This window comes from Megalops cyprinoides, chromosome 14 (assembly GCF_013368585.1).
Source record: "Megalops cyprinoides isolate fMegCyp1 chromosome 14, fMegCyp1.pri, whole genome shotgun sequence".
In the NCBI taxonomy this organism is placed as follows: Eukaryota; Metazoa; Chordata; class Actinopteri; order Elopiformes; family Megalopidae; genus Megalops; species Megalops cyprinoides.
The window spans coordinates 16,166,765-16,183,632 of NC_050596.1; the positions used below are offsets into that span (position 1 = coordinate 16,166,765).

The window sequence follows — 16,868 nt, forward strand, 5'->3', positions numbered from 1 at the left end:
AAATGCAGACATGAACACAAGCAATCATCAGCCCATCTATATATAGTCCCACAGGGTCAGTGAACACTCAGTGAGTAGCCACATGTTCTACCTTAAAAAAAACACAAAATACCAGCATGGTCTCTTATCGCCATGAAAAGCCTTCATTGAAATAATGCTTGAACAAATGTTCAGCATGTTTGTGTATTAGGTCTTGTGTGTAAACATTTATCACACCTCATATCATATTGTAGGCTCTGTGGTGACTCTGTTGACAGGTTAGTGTTGTTAGTTAGCTTTTATGATTGTTTTTTCTTATGAATCAATATTGTTGTAATATTGTTTGTAGTTAGGACTATGACTATGACTAGATAGTGCATATTAATTGTACACATAGTAATCACTGTTATCAAAGAAATTTGTATGCTGTGCAAAGTCTCCAAGGAAAATGAGTCATACTATACATAAAGACACATACAGGACAGCAGAAACCAGGAACACACTGACAGTAGAAAGCAGGATGTGTGGAATGGAATACAGTGATTATTCAAAGGGTAAACTAAAGAGGTGAGTATTGTGATGAGACTACACTGTCAACAATGTATGGAGGAGAACCAAGGGGAACCTAGAGGGAGCCAATTCATTACTATTTGAATAAATTGTCATGGTTGTCTTTTGCTTTCAAACTGTCTAGCAACATAAGCTAACATAAAACACCAACACACAACATTTTGTGACACTCCATTACAGAAGTGATAAGATGTGTTTGAAGCTCACCTCTACAGGAACGCAGGGTCACAGCAGCAGCATTTGAGTATAGCTTTAGACTTTGGTGTGGTTACTGCTGATATGTTCAGCTGAATAAGTAACAAGTATGCAGTGGTATAAACATTTAGATTGTGTTTTTTGTGGATATTGCCTTCAGGTTGTTAGAGGAGTCATTAAGCTAAACTGAGAACTGAAAATGACTGACACATAGATCCCAGCTTTATTGATTGCTGAAAATTCCTGCTTGAACACATTTCTGCTTGACAGTTTTTTTTTTCTTTCTTTCCTTAAATCAATACACAGTAATGCAATTTGTGTGTTTTCAGTGTTTTCACTGTAGTGTCAGGGGTTCCAAGGTGGTTCAACTGGTCAAAGCACTTGCTTGTTGCAAGCACAAGGTTGAACACTATGTCTCAGGCTCAACACCATACTGGTAGAACAATTTGGCTCATTGTGCAAGGGATACAGGGGATGATAGGTCGGCCCGGGGCTTGTTTTGTACCTACATTGGCTAGGGTGGTGGTGTGAGACAGCACATTTCTCAGAGACTGTTAGTCTCACCCCCTCGATTGACAGTGAGTATCATAGTATCATCCAACATAACAACACAAAACATTACAAAAACAGGGATGCTACCATCTACAGTATAAAATACACAAGTTTGAGACCCCAAATGCAATCTGGCCCAACACATACATGCAACACAATAGACCTGACAGCAGTGTACCATTCCTATACAATACCAGCCCATTAACAGTACTCCCCTGGTGGTCTTCCTCGATGGACTCCCATAGATAGATTCCCTTATCTTTGTACAACAAGGATGAGAAATGAGGCTACCACTTCAGCTCAGACACACCCAATAAAAGCCCCGTTCAGTTAATGAGCAGATGAGCAGCCAGCTGAGATGGGGAGGCCTTAACAACCAACTAATTAGAATGGCAGTTAAAATGCTCTTACAAATGCTCTCACGAAACTGAAAGACACGTGAAAGAGCTCATCTACAGCATATGTGATTTCACTCAAGGATTGGAGTGAATACATAAATGGTATTAGGCATTTGATGTTTCTTAGGTTTTGGAGCAATATTGGTGAAAAATTGTGGTGAAAAGCATTGGGCATTCTCATTCCAATTAAAAAAACTGTCGTGTTGTGGTTATGATAGCTTATACATTTCCCAAAATCAAATATGGTAGCGTTGGATCATGAAGCTTCATATTTGAACTCAAAAGACAAGACTGGTTTAGTGCACATGTCAAAACCAACTTTGTTGATACTGTGCATGTGGTTAATCTTTTCTTAGTTTCACTCTATTTGCAGTCATAGCCATCATAGCCATCTGTGCAGTTGTTTGTGTTATTTTTGAGGTAGACCCCTCATCAAAAACAAACGGAAGTAATTTTCCATGAATAGGCTGAATGATTGCTTTTTCATTGCTCATCATCACTGTTTTCTCCTTTCTCTGTATTTCGTAGGGACTATTGGATGGCTAGCTTACATGCTCACTGGATTCCCTGGCCTACTGTTGTGAGTTTTAATGTCACTCACAAATAAAGCTGCTAATATTTCTTCGTCAGAACAAAATGGCCTACAGAGAGTTGAAGTGTTAAGACAGCTAGCTAGCTACTTAGTTGAATGACTGCTGGCTGGTTGACCTTTGATCTTCAAACTCGCAGTAACATTACAGTCATTTCTGTCAGTATCGTTGGGTAGAGCTGATGATTTTTTCTTGTGTATGGTAAAACATCATGTATCCAGAAAGTTTTCTTAAGAAAATTGAATTGTTTACATTATAGCTGAATGAACCAATCATGTTTCCTGAAATAGCCCAGCTATGAAGAGGTTCTTCTCATGGTGAGTTTATCAAGTTGCATAGTCTTATAGTTTCTAATACCTACAAATAGTAATGCTAGCTTAAGAATAATGACATATTTTCCAGTATATGAATGTTGATATGACTGATTGAATAATCTGTATGGGAAATAATATATTTTATATATATAATACATAGTATATATTTTTTGAAGAAAAAAAAAGAATAAACTATGAGATATGAGTGAAACTGTATTGAACAGACATTTTTAAAAACTTAAGATTTAACATATTAAGATTTAATTTTTGATTTACATTTTTAAAAAGGATATTTAAAAAAAAAAGAAGTAATTTTTAAGGCACAAACAAAAATAAAGGAAACCAGTCCAAGGTAAGCCACAAACCACAACCACAACCACAACCAACTCCTCACAAAAAGTTTGTTCACATCAAGAGCAAAAAATGCATTTATCAAACATCTAAAAATTCTGTGCAATCTGAATTGATAAAATGCATATTTGTACCTTCTGCAAAAGCAATAATATCCTATCAAGGCAAACTGGTTTTTGTAGGCTCCTCACTATGACATCCTTTTGTACTCTATCAAAATGGATGTGAATTATTACTCTTTAATGTTGTTCTTTTTGTGATCATTTTCTTCTCTTACTGATGCAAAAGTGGAGGCACTTAGGAATTTCTTTGGAAGTTAATAAGCTATAGAGTTACTTCACAAAGGGATCTTTGTCAGCACCAGTTCAATGGAAGATAATAAACAAGAACTGTGCAATACTGGAACAAAATTTAAATGTTTAAGATACTGAAGGTTAGTTTGATATGAAAAAAGAAAACACTCAAATCTTCTACAAAACAACATCCAAGCATTTTGTCACTATAGTCTGTATAAATCATTAGAGTTCACAACCTAATCTTTGCTGACAATGTTACAAAGAGTGTTGCCTGAATTGACTCAAAATTCTAAAATAGCAATATTCGCATGTTGAACAAAATCTATTACTTATGCCAAGGCATTTTTTTTCACACAGTGGAAACTGCATTATCCACAGTCAAAGGAGCAGGATGTTGTTTCCATAGAACACAACATGTTAACCGTTCGCCTACATCTATTGAGAGATTGGCCGAATCCTCTGTGCTGTATTATGATTTCTTATCCAAGATCAATCAGTTTGTGCTGCCATTTTGTTTTTGTTTCTTAATACAACTGTATGCCAACACACAAAACATTGGGTAAAAATACACACATGCAGACTAGTGGTTGCATATGCAAGACATGAATAGATATGAATCACCACCTACTGAAGACAGACAGTTTTATATTGTAGTTAACACTTTGTCTGTCTTGTAAATTCAAGTTGCTGTTCATTAAATAATCTCGTAATATTGTAACAAGTTCTTATTATGTTATGTTTTATATCTTATGTTAATTAAGATTACAACTTACAAATTACATAACTTACAAAATCTGAAAGAACTAATTACATGTTATATTTAACTAATTACATGTTACTCATCAGTACTTGTTTTGTTCTATGCTACACTGCTAATATCAGTCATTGGCATCCCTTTTGTTTCCTGGTCTTTCCACAAAATGAATTTGTATGCATCCTCATACTTGAAGGGATGTTTTAATTCTGTCCCCTAATTGTCCCTTTAATAACACAATGAGGAGTAAACAGTATGCATAAATATATATCACAACACTAAATCTGACAGAAATGCAGATTACATGATTTAGAAATGCATAGAATCGTATAACCATATTTTCTGGCCAATCTGGCAGTTTGGCAAAGCTAGTATCATGCATCCCAACTGTCCCTGCTCCTAATTTCCACATAAATAAAAGTAGACAGTTCTATGATATTACCATTAAAATTGAATAGCTGGCCATATGTGAACTACACTGTATTGAGTATTTAGTGCAATGAGAGAATAATTTGTCACCTGGAACATCTAGATATGGAGTATGTTCATGATGTTGCATTATTAATATTTTGTTATTGCTTGGAAGACAGCAGAAAAAAAAAAAAAAAAAACATGCAATCAATGATCATATATTGCATTGTCATGAGTAGGGCTTGCATAGGTTGTATAAGGTACCAAAAAGTTATTTGATTGATTAAGTAGAAGAGGCAGGAGGGTCTTGGCAGAACAAAAATCCTAATATTTAATCTGTTATTGGGTTCTTTTTGTTTTCGTCAAGTTGGCACACTGTGCATTTTATTCAATTGCACTCTGAACAGATAGTCTCTGGATTATCTAGCAATTCTGTTACCCAGTTACTGAGATCATAACACAGAGAAAAGCATAGCTTGCCTGGTTCCCTCAAGTCCTTTGTCATTTTAAACACTGAAAAATACTATTGTCAGTAGCCAGAAATGTTCAGTCCCATTTTATTATATTTATGTGTGTAATCTAGGTTGTTTACAAACTTAGGGTCTACCTTACTATAAATTAACAATAGACATAATTGGTCAATTTTATTTAGCAGCTACTGTTGAAGTACATATAGTAACCAAATACCTAGTTGTTTCCTTCATTTCTTTGAGGACTACATACTTTGTTGTTTGAGATAAAGTTTTATTCTTTGGCAGTCTGCCCACTGGTGAGTGCATGTTGTGTGAAGTAACCCAAAACAGCTATACTATCATGACATGTATCAAATCAGTAAAATGATAATGTAGTTTTTTGTCAATGAATACATTTGAAGTAATTGCAATAATTTAATAAAAATCAGGTCATATTTCAGTTTTATTGCCAATAAAAATAACTACTTTCAATAATGAATGGAATTAGATGGTCTGCACGGTCAGCTGAGCTGTAGCTATCAATAGGCAGAGGGTACGTCTGTGTTGTATTAATTCCTGTTGTTTACTGACATCTAACTGAACATCATATAAAACTCATGTCTAGTAAATTGTAAAAAAAAAAACAATGTTCATTCATCCAGAAATGAGTTATTCAGATGTAAATGGCATAAACATCTCTTTGAAGTAAATAAGAGAATCACTTGGTGATGCAAAAAAAAAAATAGGCGGAAATTGCACAGTTATTGCACAGCAATTTCACATTTTCTGATGGCATATTCAACACACTGAAAGTGTTAACCTCTGTACATGGTAAAATAAACATTTCCATGTAGAAATGACTATGTGTTTGATTGCTATAAATAGTTGAAGCTCATAAGTTGCAGCTTTCATGTTCGAGGGGATAACATAAGAAAATTTGCACACGTGAGGAACGCCATACAGTATTTCCAAAAAGACAAATAGCTGTGAATCCTTAATTCAAGTCATTGGGTTGATTCCTTCACACCTGATTCCACCCAGCAGATGGCAGAAGCACAGCAAAAGAGGACTTACCAGAGTTGGGGTCAGAGTTCCCGTCGGCTTCGGTCCTCTTGTCAGGGGAGGACTGTTCGCAGAACTCGTCCTGTGGCTGCACCAGAGGGAGGGGATGTGAGAGGGGCCCTCCGGTGCAGGTCGGCTCATGCTCTCCCAGGCCACTGTCACTACAGCTTTCCTGGGAGCCATCAGGCAAGTGGAAGGTTACACGCCGCTGCGACTGAAATCGAGAGCACAAAACACATGTGTTTGATACACTTTGAAATCTCTGATACACACACACACATATACATATAAGTGTGGTGGTATAGCAAAGCGGTAAGAAGCAGGAGTCACAACCAAAAGGTTGCTGGTTTGATTCCCTGCTGTTGGACTGCTTTTGTACCCTTGGGCAAGGTACTTAACTCAGATGTGCCTCAGTAAATATCTGGCTGTATAAATGGGTAACATGTAAAAATTGCAACCTATGTAAGTTGTTCTGGATAAAATATCTGGATAAAAGTCTCTCTGGATAGAGGTAAAGACTATAGATGCAAATTTTAACTGCTTCAGCTGTTTGTTGTTTTTCATGTTATTGAAGATGTATGTACAACAACATGTAGTAACACATATTAACATGTACATGATCAGACACCACTGATTCACATTTTACAATTCACATGGAATGACCCACTGAGGATCTGTGGCCTTGTGCGATATATGGGGATTATAAAAATAAGGCAGGTTGGAGGAACGTTGGCGGCAAGACAATGTGTGGGAGATCCCCTTTGTCAGCAAAGAAATGGCAAGGGACAGATTCCAAGCAATTAGCGGGAATTAGAAGAGAAACAGTGTGTGAGACATACTACAACCCCAGGCAACAACTATCCATTGATGAAAGAAAGGTGCCCAGTAATGCCAAGATGGTAAATGAAAGTAAATAAAATCCAACCTTTCCAAGTAGGGCAGGAACATTTCTGTCAATTTGAAGGTAGGGTTGTGACAAAACTTGTTTAAAACTGATTAACATTGCTCATCCAGGGCATTATTAACTTATGATTTCTGATCATTTGATACATTGTGAAGGACCACTCTATTCTGATACAGTTTCAGAACATTTGGATACTGTTGGCCTGTAAAAAGAATTAAACAGGATTTTGCACCACTGACAAAAATAGTCAGAAAATCCTTTTAAGTCTTTGTGAGGTGAATGAGAATGTGCCTTTTTCTGAAGTGTCTTGACACCAACAAGATCAGCATGTGGTCTGTTGTACATTAACCACTATGCAGAAGACATAGTGGGGAGGGACACAAGGAAAACTTGGAACTATTACAGACCTGTTGCAATCGAGGTCTATAATGTAACCACAGCTCATCTATGGGTTCATCAATGGGGTTGATCTGTGTGATCAAAGGAGCCAGAGCCACAGTGCAAGGCAGGAAATTGTGCAAACAGTTAATTAACTCAGACCACATTACTATTGTAATGAACCAAGCATGTATATCCCTGGTGTTTCAAAACTAATTTCAGTTGCAATATACTACTAAATATCATATACTACCCCCTCTGGTGGGGAATTAAATACTATGCTAACATATACAACCATCTCCTTAGCTGTACTGGAAACAATTTTTTATTATGTCAGCATCCACATAAATGGATTTGAAAGTTCTCTTCTATATAGTAATAGTTTATGTCATTTAGGCTTGTCATACTCCTCCATCAGTGACCTACAGCGACTTGTAAGGTACCTATAAGGTACCTTTTTGGCCAGTAAGAGATGTGGCCATTGGCAAATCACAGTTTCCTCTTCTGTAATGCTTTGTGGTTTTTTTTGTTTTTGATTTTTTTTTTTTTTTTTTTTTTGGAAAAATAGCCATCAACAGCAGGCTAGTAAACCATGCTTTGTTATTAATTAAATGTTCAGTGTGGCACATGTATGTCTTGGGGGACAGGGCAGAAGAAAACGGTCCTGCCCTTGGACACAGAAGGAGCTGGCACACCTGGGCAACATGAATATAACAACTGCTGTCAGAGGGGCCGGCTATAAAAGATCTTTTTGTATCTGTAGTGAAGGGCCATAGCAAAGCAACAAGAGAGGAGTTTTTCAAAGTGTGACAATGATGCAGGAAGAATGTGAGGATAATGTAAATGTAATTCCAAGATAGGAAAGGTAGGATCCTTTTCTTACAAAATTATGTGTCGCAGACTGGCTGATTTTAATCTCCCAAACACACATCCTTGTTGGCAAACATACCAAGTGGAGACAGCACAGAATTTGCAGGTTTTGTGCCATTTTGTTGAAGGATGTTGCTAAATGGAAAAAAAGGTGACGATTGGTGGTCAGAAAATGTAGGGAATATTTGGAGTGCATTGCCATTTTTGCCTTTGATGTCCTCCAACTCTAACAGTTATGGACAGGGATATCAAACATTCACCCTTATTTAAACCTGGCAAATACTGAAATGAAAAATCATAACACAAAGAAAGAGTCTTAAGCCCATAAGTAGTTTCCCCCTACTAGTGCAAGCACAGTTACTTGTACAAAACCCTAAACCATTTGCAGGCAGCCAAAGTTATGTTACGCATTGGACTAATTAATGTTCACCCTTCAGCCATGGCTACAAACTGTTAAGTCTGAAGTTTTCAGTTCAATAAAATGGTAGACTAGACCTACCACTAATGCTGGACCTCATTTCACTCATTGTGTAATGGAAAATTAATGTTCTTCAAGGAAAGAATGGCTGTAAAAATTGCTATTAATTTCAGGCTTGATAATTCATTTTATGGTTAATAGTCTAACAAACAATTATTTATGTATGAGCTAATCATCTGGAAAATGAGAATTAGGACCTTTTCCACAGGTTTGGTTGCCAGGCACCCTGCACACCTCAGTAAGTTTGTAACCACAGCCTGAACACTAGGGGAAAAGCCTACAAAGAACATGACTGTTTCCCTCCCTCCGGGTTTTTCATCAGCCAGCAATCAGGTAAATGAGCATGCAGATCTGCCTATGTATTGCAACCTAAAAATAAGAAAGAGTGGATGATGCAAGTTCAACATTATATACACATGTGTGTGCATGTGTGCATGTGTGGCACCTTGTGCCATGTTGCTTAAATCAAAAAAGATGGTAGACATTAGAATAAACGGTTTAATGACTTCACATATTGTACATTATGCCTGTGCCTGCAGTACGAAATAGTCTTAATGGAACTGTGCCAGAGGGCTGCTATTCTCTGTTCTTGTGTGCGTGTGTGTGTGTGTGTGTGTGTGTGTGTGGTGGGGATATATAGAATGCGGCATGTGGAAGTGTACAGATTTGTATCAGAGGCAACCGTACTTTTTGTGAACAATGGGTACACATTAGCTACTAAGGTATTTCACATTTTGGTTTCAAATGTTCACCTAACATTATACAATCAGAAATTTTGATGTTGAGAAAAACATATTCCAATTTTCATTTGGATCTGCATCCATCAAATGTTGTCTGTTTGCTGCCTAAAATATACAAGATAGTTTTGAACCAAAGTGTCCAGCATGCAAATAGACCACATTGCATAATTCAAGCATTCACTATCTTAAAATCATATTGAAAACAGCTCTGTACATGCTGTGCTCCATGTGTCTGCAGAATTAAACAGTGCTATTGCTCACACACTGCTAAAGGCTTGTCCTATAGTGAGACAACACAATTGCCCTTTTTATTTTTTTGTTGAATAGCTTAGAGTGATTATAAAATGAAAATATACATTAAAAAATCTAGTAAAGTATCATCGGAAATGAGTTTAGAAATCCTAAGCACAGTTAATTAATCTTCTAGCAGCTACCTCTTATATTTATTGGAGAGTCACAATATAAGTGTTCACCTTCCAGAAGGACTGTAGACTGTGTTTACTACAAATTTTGTCTCCATCTGAAGGAAGGCAGCAGTTGAATGCCTCTGATTCCCTCTTTGTGTCACATTAGTCCCACTGCCTGTTTTGTGATTGCAATTAAATTCACATTGAAATGCTAGGGTTTGTGTGAAAGCCCTCTCTATTTATTGGATCAGTATCAGCTATGGTATTCCCTTCTAAACTGAACAGACTGGTTTATACCTGAAACTACTGCTGAAAAAAGCCAGTCTGAAAACTTCTAGCCGTTACCCATGCTAACAATGCAATTGAGTTCTCTCAGAAATATTAATGGATTTTTAAATTGCTGTTAGTGCTCACTGAATGAAAGGAGGGAATTTCACTGTAAATTGTGAAACTATAATGTGTGATGAATAGCTAAATGCTGCATTATGTATCGCACATCATCCGTTGCAAGTGAATAAAATAGGATATGCTTGAATATTACATACAGTAACGCAAGCTCAAACTCAACCACTTCAGCGGAGGGGTTTGTGCTCCTCTTAAGAACAGTCCCAGAGCAAATCAAAGAACAGACTGTCATGCTGAAGCATATTTATGTTTGGTAATTTGTATGCACCCACCGGAGACGCTCTTACAGCTGCCAAAACCAATTCCGCAGGGAGCTGGGCCTACAATCAGACAAACTACTTTTTTGTAACTATTTTTGACCTAATTTGCAATGGGTTATAGGCCATATTATCAGAAGTTCAAATATTTTGAAAATCTTCTTGAAAAAGATGACAGAATGTTATTTTTTTCTGTTTCTTTGCTGAGGAAATCTTTCAGAACAATACATTAAAAATGAACAACATCCACAAAAAATTGTCAACCAAACACCAGTAAAGTTAGATTGCTGCATATATGTTACTTCACTTACTATGCACACACAGTGCAATAAGCATTGCCTTTCACCAAATGTGTAGATATCTCAATAATGTATGCATCATTTAAAAATTGTTCTTATCTATCTTTTTTTTCCACACCTAAAACCTGGTAAGTAAACCTCTCCCTAGAACAACATGGTCTTGATAAAAAAGACATAACAACTTAATGAATTAATTGGGACCCAACAGAAATAATAAGGCCTTTGGGACAATGATTCCACCCATCGCCAACTGTTGCCTCAGAATAACAGCATAATAGTTGTGTGGTATAAAAGGACACTTAGGGAGGGTGCTGTGTTGCTCTCCACGAATTAACAGGAGGGAAAAAAACCAAACAAGACTCATTAAATATGTGATTTTAATCAGGGGCTAATGCTTACTTTCAAGGGACATGAAAGTGACTTGTTTGTTCTGATTCCATTTTTGATCTCAAGAAGCATGTCTGCAGATGTCAACAAGAAACATATTCATGACAAACATGATGAATGTGCTATTTTTATATGCCTTTTGAATATTTCCAAAGGTACTGAAATCTTCCTTCATTAAATTGTCATTGACTGTGTAACTAACACATTAACTGTGCTAGTTACATAGCATGTATCTGTTTAGGTATGCATTACTTCATATCCACTTCAATGGCAATACCAGTTGCTGAATTTAATTTTCATCCTTCCCATTTCATTGCATGAAACTACAGTATAATGCTACCAAAACACATCTACAAGAATATCCTTGTTTTCTGTTGTCAAAATGTAATTTTATTTTGTGGCCGCATTTACCAGCATTTTTACCGTAATTTTACCTTAAGTCTTCACGTTTCATGTTTCGAAGCAATTGACTTTTACAATTGTCCCTTTATATCTAGCACCAGGTACAGATACAATATAATGAAACCGTGGGTCATGCATCTATGGGATTTTATATGAAATATCAGCCAATTAATGCAAAGTTGAACTTAAGTTTGTTTTACAATTGAATATAACTGATTTTCAATAGAATAAAAATTAGAATTGTATATGCTAAACACAATTTTAATATGTTACCATTGCCCCTAAACAAATGTATGTATTTGAGAAAATCGACTTTCTATTTCCTCTTCTCACTGGGGTATTTTTTATTATAGTATTTTAAGTTATTTATTTATTTTGTTACAGGGCTACAAATAGAGGCTATTAGTGTAGTTGCTGAACCTAAAAGTAGTATCATTTTTCACTACTTGACAGCAGCAATTAGTCATAATATGTTATTATTATTGATACATTTATCTTTATTAACTATTTGATATGCCTTTAATCTGCCTGCCATAAAACATATTATTGGGGTGAATATGTCTTCAATAAATAGAAAGCCAGAACTATTAAATATTTCATAAAAATAATTAGATCTAGACAACTTGGCAGTACAGATTGCTTTACTGGCTGATTGATGGCAAGGGTAAATGCTTAGAGGTTGTTCCTCCTTTTTAAAAATGGCTTTATAGTGCATTACAAGTAAACCTTTATGATAGATGGTTTATCAAGGGGGGATGTTATTCCTTGCTATTCATAGTGTCCAAATGAAACATACAGACAAGCAACCAAAAGAACAGTGTCTGAAAATGCCATCGGGAACTAAACGTTATGCTAAAATTGCCATCATGTTCAGCACCATATTATTTCACTCTGATTATACAATTCAACCCTGAAAGCTTTTTCCTCTGAAGAACTCTGTGAAAGAACACAATAAATAGGAGCATGGTCATTATGCCAGATGACCAGAAGCCCTCAGTGGGATGGATATAATGTAAGTGAAAGGTTGGGGCAAACGCACAAGCACACTCCTGGGAAATCAACTGACTCTGCATTGACAGAAGGCATTAAACATGTTGGGGTTTTCCTCCCTTTTGCTAGCAGGTTGCAATGCAATGTATCAATCCCCCATATGGCAACACAGGGTCTTACTTAAAGCTTAGCATGTTGGCATTATGAATAAATAAATAATTTCCTGATTGGTATAATGACATAGTTCAAGAGTTAAGCGGTAATAGGTAATGCTTACCACTAGAAGGTAAATGTTGAAGGATTAGTCTGCTGATTTTATTACACTTTTACCCAATTCTATTCACACACTTTTCTCCTATGAATTCTTTGCACTGCTGTAAAATTTAACATTTGAAAAAAAATGTTTCTGTCTCTCGATTGCCGCATGCATGGGTTCTATCGGTTCAGCAATATGGTTCATAAGTATGTAGCTTGCTTATTTATGCAGTAGAGGGGAACCCATTTTTCTTTGCAAGGCAAACTAGGTATTAATATAGCTGGCTTGGGGTACATATAATATAATGACAATAATACTTGGGAGATGTCTGTAAAGTGCATTAAGAGCATGATTTTCCAAGTTTCATAGTAAGTTAGGTTCAGTTTCAAGATTTTGTGTTTCACTTCCTTTTTATCTTCTGTTTATTGACAACTTGAAGATGAATTAAAAGCAAAACACAAATTCTTTCACTGGCATAATCTACAAAACATTGTCTGGAAAACCTAAACTGGTTCTTAAGTTAAATCCCTCAAGTGTCTGGTTTCATATACCAGGAAAGTTTATGTGCACATCATGCAGTATTTTTGAAGATGTATTACAGATGATGGAGAGTGAATTCTCACAAACGCATGTGAAGATCCAATCACTACCCCACCTGGGTGGCTCTTGGAAGTGCAGGATGTTCCATATTACTTACAGATTAGACATCTCATACACCTATTCTTAGATATTTTAGTGACTTTTAGCACAAACCTCAAAAACTCCTAAGCTAACACACTCACTGTATATCAGCCATAACTGAAGCTTGGTGGACAGCCAATAAAGCAATTGAGCACAGCACCTCTCCATGTATTGTATTGCCTCATCTAGCACAACACTGGATTTAACATTGATGACAGGTCATTTATCTTTTGTTCCTGGAATCAGAGGGGAATCGTACATCCAGAACATTGCTTCCACAGTGGCAATATTTTATCATTTTGCAAACTAAAAGAAAACTCCTCAACTTCAACCACCAACCCAATCAGTGTTTTCTATACATTATAAAATGATGGCCATCAAAGCTTATCTCCATTTTGTGCACAACCACACAAAAATAACAAAATCAGTAAATGTATAAACTACAAACTACTAACATTCATTGACAAAGAAATTATTACTGACAATATGTGTAATTGCAAGAGACATTAATATAAATTGCAACTAAACTGGAGAAAAATCAGTATCAGTGCTTTCTCCTAAACAGCCTGTTAGAACTATAAATCACTCAGTTTGATTTAAAATATTATACAGAGCAAATTATACACCAAGATACCAACTTTTTATGTCTTTTCCCATTTTTGTACTAACATTTTTGGGAATTGCCATTTGTATATTAGGCTTGTCTTACCTGAACAGTCTTTTCATTCACACACTCACCCTTACACTCCTGCAGTTTTTCACACAATAAGTCTCACAATGCACCTCAGTGAAGCAAACACTGACTAGAGGACAGGAGCATCTCTGCTGTCATCATCTGAGCGGCTCACAATTCGCAGGATGTCAGACAGCAGTAAGATGAGGAAACCCTGTCAATAAACCCACGCCTGCCCCAGCAGAAAGAAGACAGTTTGTTCTGCCATGGTGGGCTTGGGATCATTGTCGGATGACATCACGGCTGGGCTCCAACCCAAGGCCGTAGGGTTCAGCCTTAGCACCTTAGCTGATGCAGTCACTCAGCTCGCCCAAAGATGCATACTATTTATAGTGATGTCAGACTCATATGAACCCGTGCAAATAATCCACACACTACCGAACTTCTGTACTGCAGTGTGCATAATGATCCTTTGAAACAGCAAACTGATAAACTGATTTGGTGCAAGCTTGTATTTTCAAAGGTCATCTACCTTTTTAAGGTGATAACAGCATGTACAGTGGGGAGAACCGACGTTAATATTATTGATGTTGAGCAAAATGGCGAAAAAGAGCACAGCAACTTTTATTGGCCAACCAAAGGTGGCATAATGACTATAACATTTCTTCCACAAAGCAGGACAGAGAGGTCTGCATGCGTTGCCATGACAACCAGAAAAATCGATTACAATTACCCTATCTGAAGGCTTCCCATCATGCAGTATGGGGTGGGTATGGTTCTGTGCTTACCAAGGTGGCATTCAGTCTGTTGTTGCATTCATTAGCTGTTATGCCCTAAAAGCCAAAGCATTATAAGCTGTGTCTTTACTGTATGCAGGTGTATGAACATATTGGTATAAATGTGTATGTGTTTTCTGTATAAGCATACTGTGTTTCTTTTCAGAAATGTACTTTTACAATATAAAATATGTTGTTTTTGTCACTGACATTCCTCTGACATCAGATGAGTTTTTCCTTGAAGAAAACAGGATATCAATATATCAATATAAATGACTTCTCTTGTACTGTGGTTTTACCCAATCAAAGACCGTCTATTAACAGGGGATGAGACTATAGCTAAGTGTACTATTCACTGCAAATGCCTGTATAATGTAAAACTAATGACCACTCTTCTTGGGTAATTAACTCAGCTTTGCTGTCAGAGAGACCCTCCAAGGCCAAGCAGTCAAACCTAAAAAGCTATTAGTTCTACAGTGTCAAATGTGCCATGGCTTTTTGTTTGTCAAGCTATGTAACGTTACTGTGGGAATTATTTCAATTTCTTAGCATCCCTATGAAATAAATGTAGGAAAGATAAAACATCACAATTGTCCCTGATAATAATTTGTGTGCAGTGAACATGAGAAAATAAATAGAGTCTTTTAATTTTATAATCATTGAGACTCATCCCAAGTACTTTGTGGAAAGCTAATTTCCTCTTTTGGAGGAGCAATGCTAATCTTTAAAGCATGCAAAACCTTATTTATCTATATGTCTATGATGTTTTAATTTGGCTTCATTGTAATACAGCTGCCAAGTATTTTTTTATATAATAAATTATCAATTTTTTTGTTGTTTTATTAATTTATTTTAAGATGCTTATCAGCCACAATATCAGAACTTCAAAGTGAATTTCCAGTAGAGTGCAGCATAAATAAATCTTACACTGAACAGAGATCAATAAAACACAAACCCCATGGAATTCCCCACACTGCGCCAGAGTGAGAAGATTAGTCAAATTTTCAAGTGCAAGCTGGGTGTTCAAACAGCCCCTCAAGCTAAGTTATCCAGCATGATTTAATGTGATTAATTTAACATGCTTTCTTGTTTTTGTTGTTGACTCTTTCAGGTCACATTGTTAGGTTTTGTGTTTTGTGTGACCCAGAACTTGTCTAACTGATTGCATTTGCCAGAGGACCACACAATGTGCAGACAACAGTGCTTCCATTTAATGGAGCTAATGAAACATGGCTGGAGAGACTGAGGCAATGTGTACACAACAACACAAACTTAAATTTGTGTGTGTGTGTGTGGGGGGGGGGGGGGGGGTGTTTGGTAATGAAAAGAACAACATGAATGACAATTATTTTTCTGATGATTTTTGTAAAATAGCATAGCTTCACTAAAACTACAATGTTGAAACATGTTCCTCATCAAAAATATATTTTTTTTGCAAAAGATATGGAAATAAAAATAACAAGTAGAATCATCACAAGTACATCCATGCTTAGGACAACATTTAAATGTAGTGAAACCTAATCAGTAAGTACCTTGAAAGTAATTTCACAGTTTACCCTACAGAACCTACAGCACTAGCAATGCTTCACTTAATATAGCCTTTGACTAACTCACCAGTTCTTCAACAGCATAAAAGAGTTTCTCATCTTAACCTGCATGTATGTGTTCTATCTCTCCATGTTTCTTAATGAAACCAGTTCATCACTTTTTGGGGTTCCATTTGATTTCATCACTCTGGACAGCACTTTGATGTGAAATCCACATCTTATCCTTCAATTGAATGAGGACTATGCATTGTTTAAAGCTGTCTTTACAAAAGCTTTGGGAAATTGGACAGAACAATGTATAGTTGGGAAATATTATGCTACTTAGTAGGTGAGTATATCTGTCAGAGATGCAGTAGCATTTACTGTCTTTCCAAAATTCACTGAGGGTCTTGTTCTCCAGCACTACAATGGGATCAAGCATGCAGGCAGAGCATGAATGCCACAGGACGTACTGATACTGTCAACGGGACCATTCAGCAGCATCACCAACTCTC

The 16,868-nt window shown here is 36.5% G+C and overlaps 1 protein-coding gene across 3 annotated transcripts in view; it reads right to left on the bottom strand.

The window, feature by feature from the left end:
• LOC118788842 (protocadherin-9-like) overlaps positions 1 to 16,868 on the bottom strand; it is a 141,698-nt gene that overhangs the window by 40,911 nt on the left and 83,919 nt on the right. For all 3 annotated transcript variants that reach the window (XM_036544971.1, XM_036544972.1, XM_036544970.1), the window contains one exon: positions 5,937 to 6,138. In XM_036544971.1, coding sequence (XP_036400864.1) covers positions 5,937 to 6,138 — 202 coding nt within the window. The remainder of the gene's footprint in view (positions 1 to 5,936; positions 6,139 to 16,868) is intronic.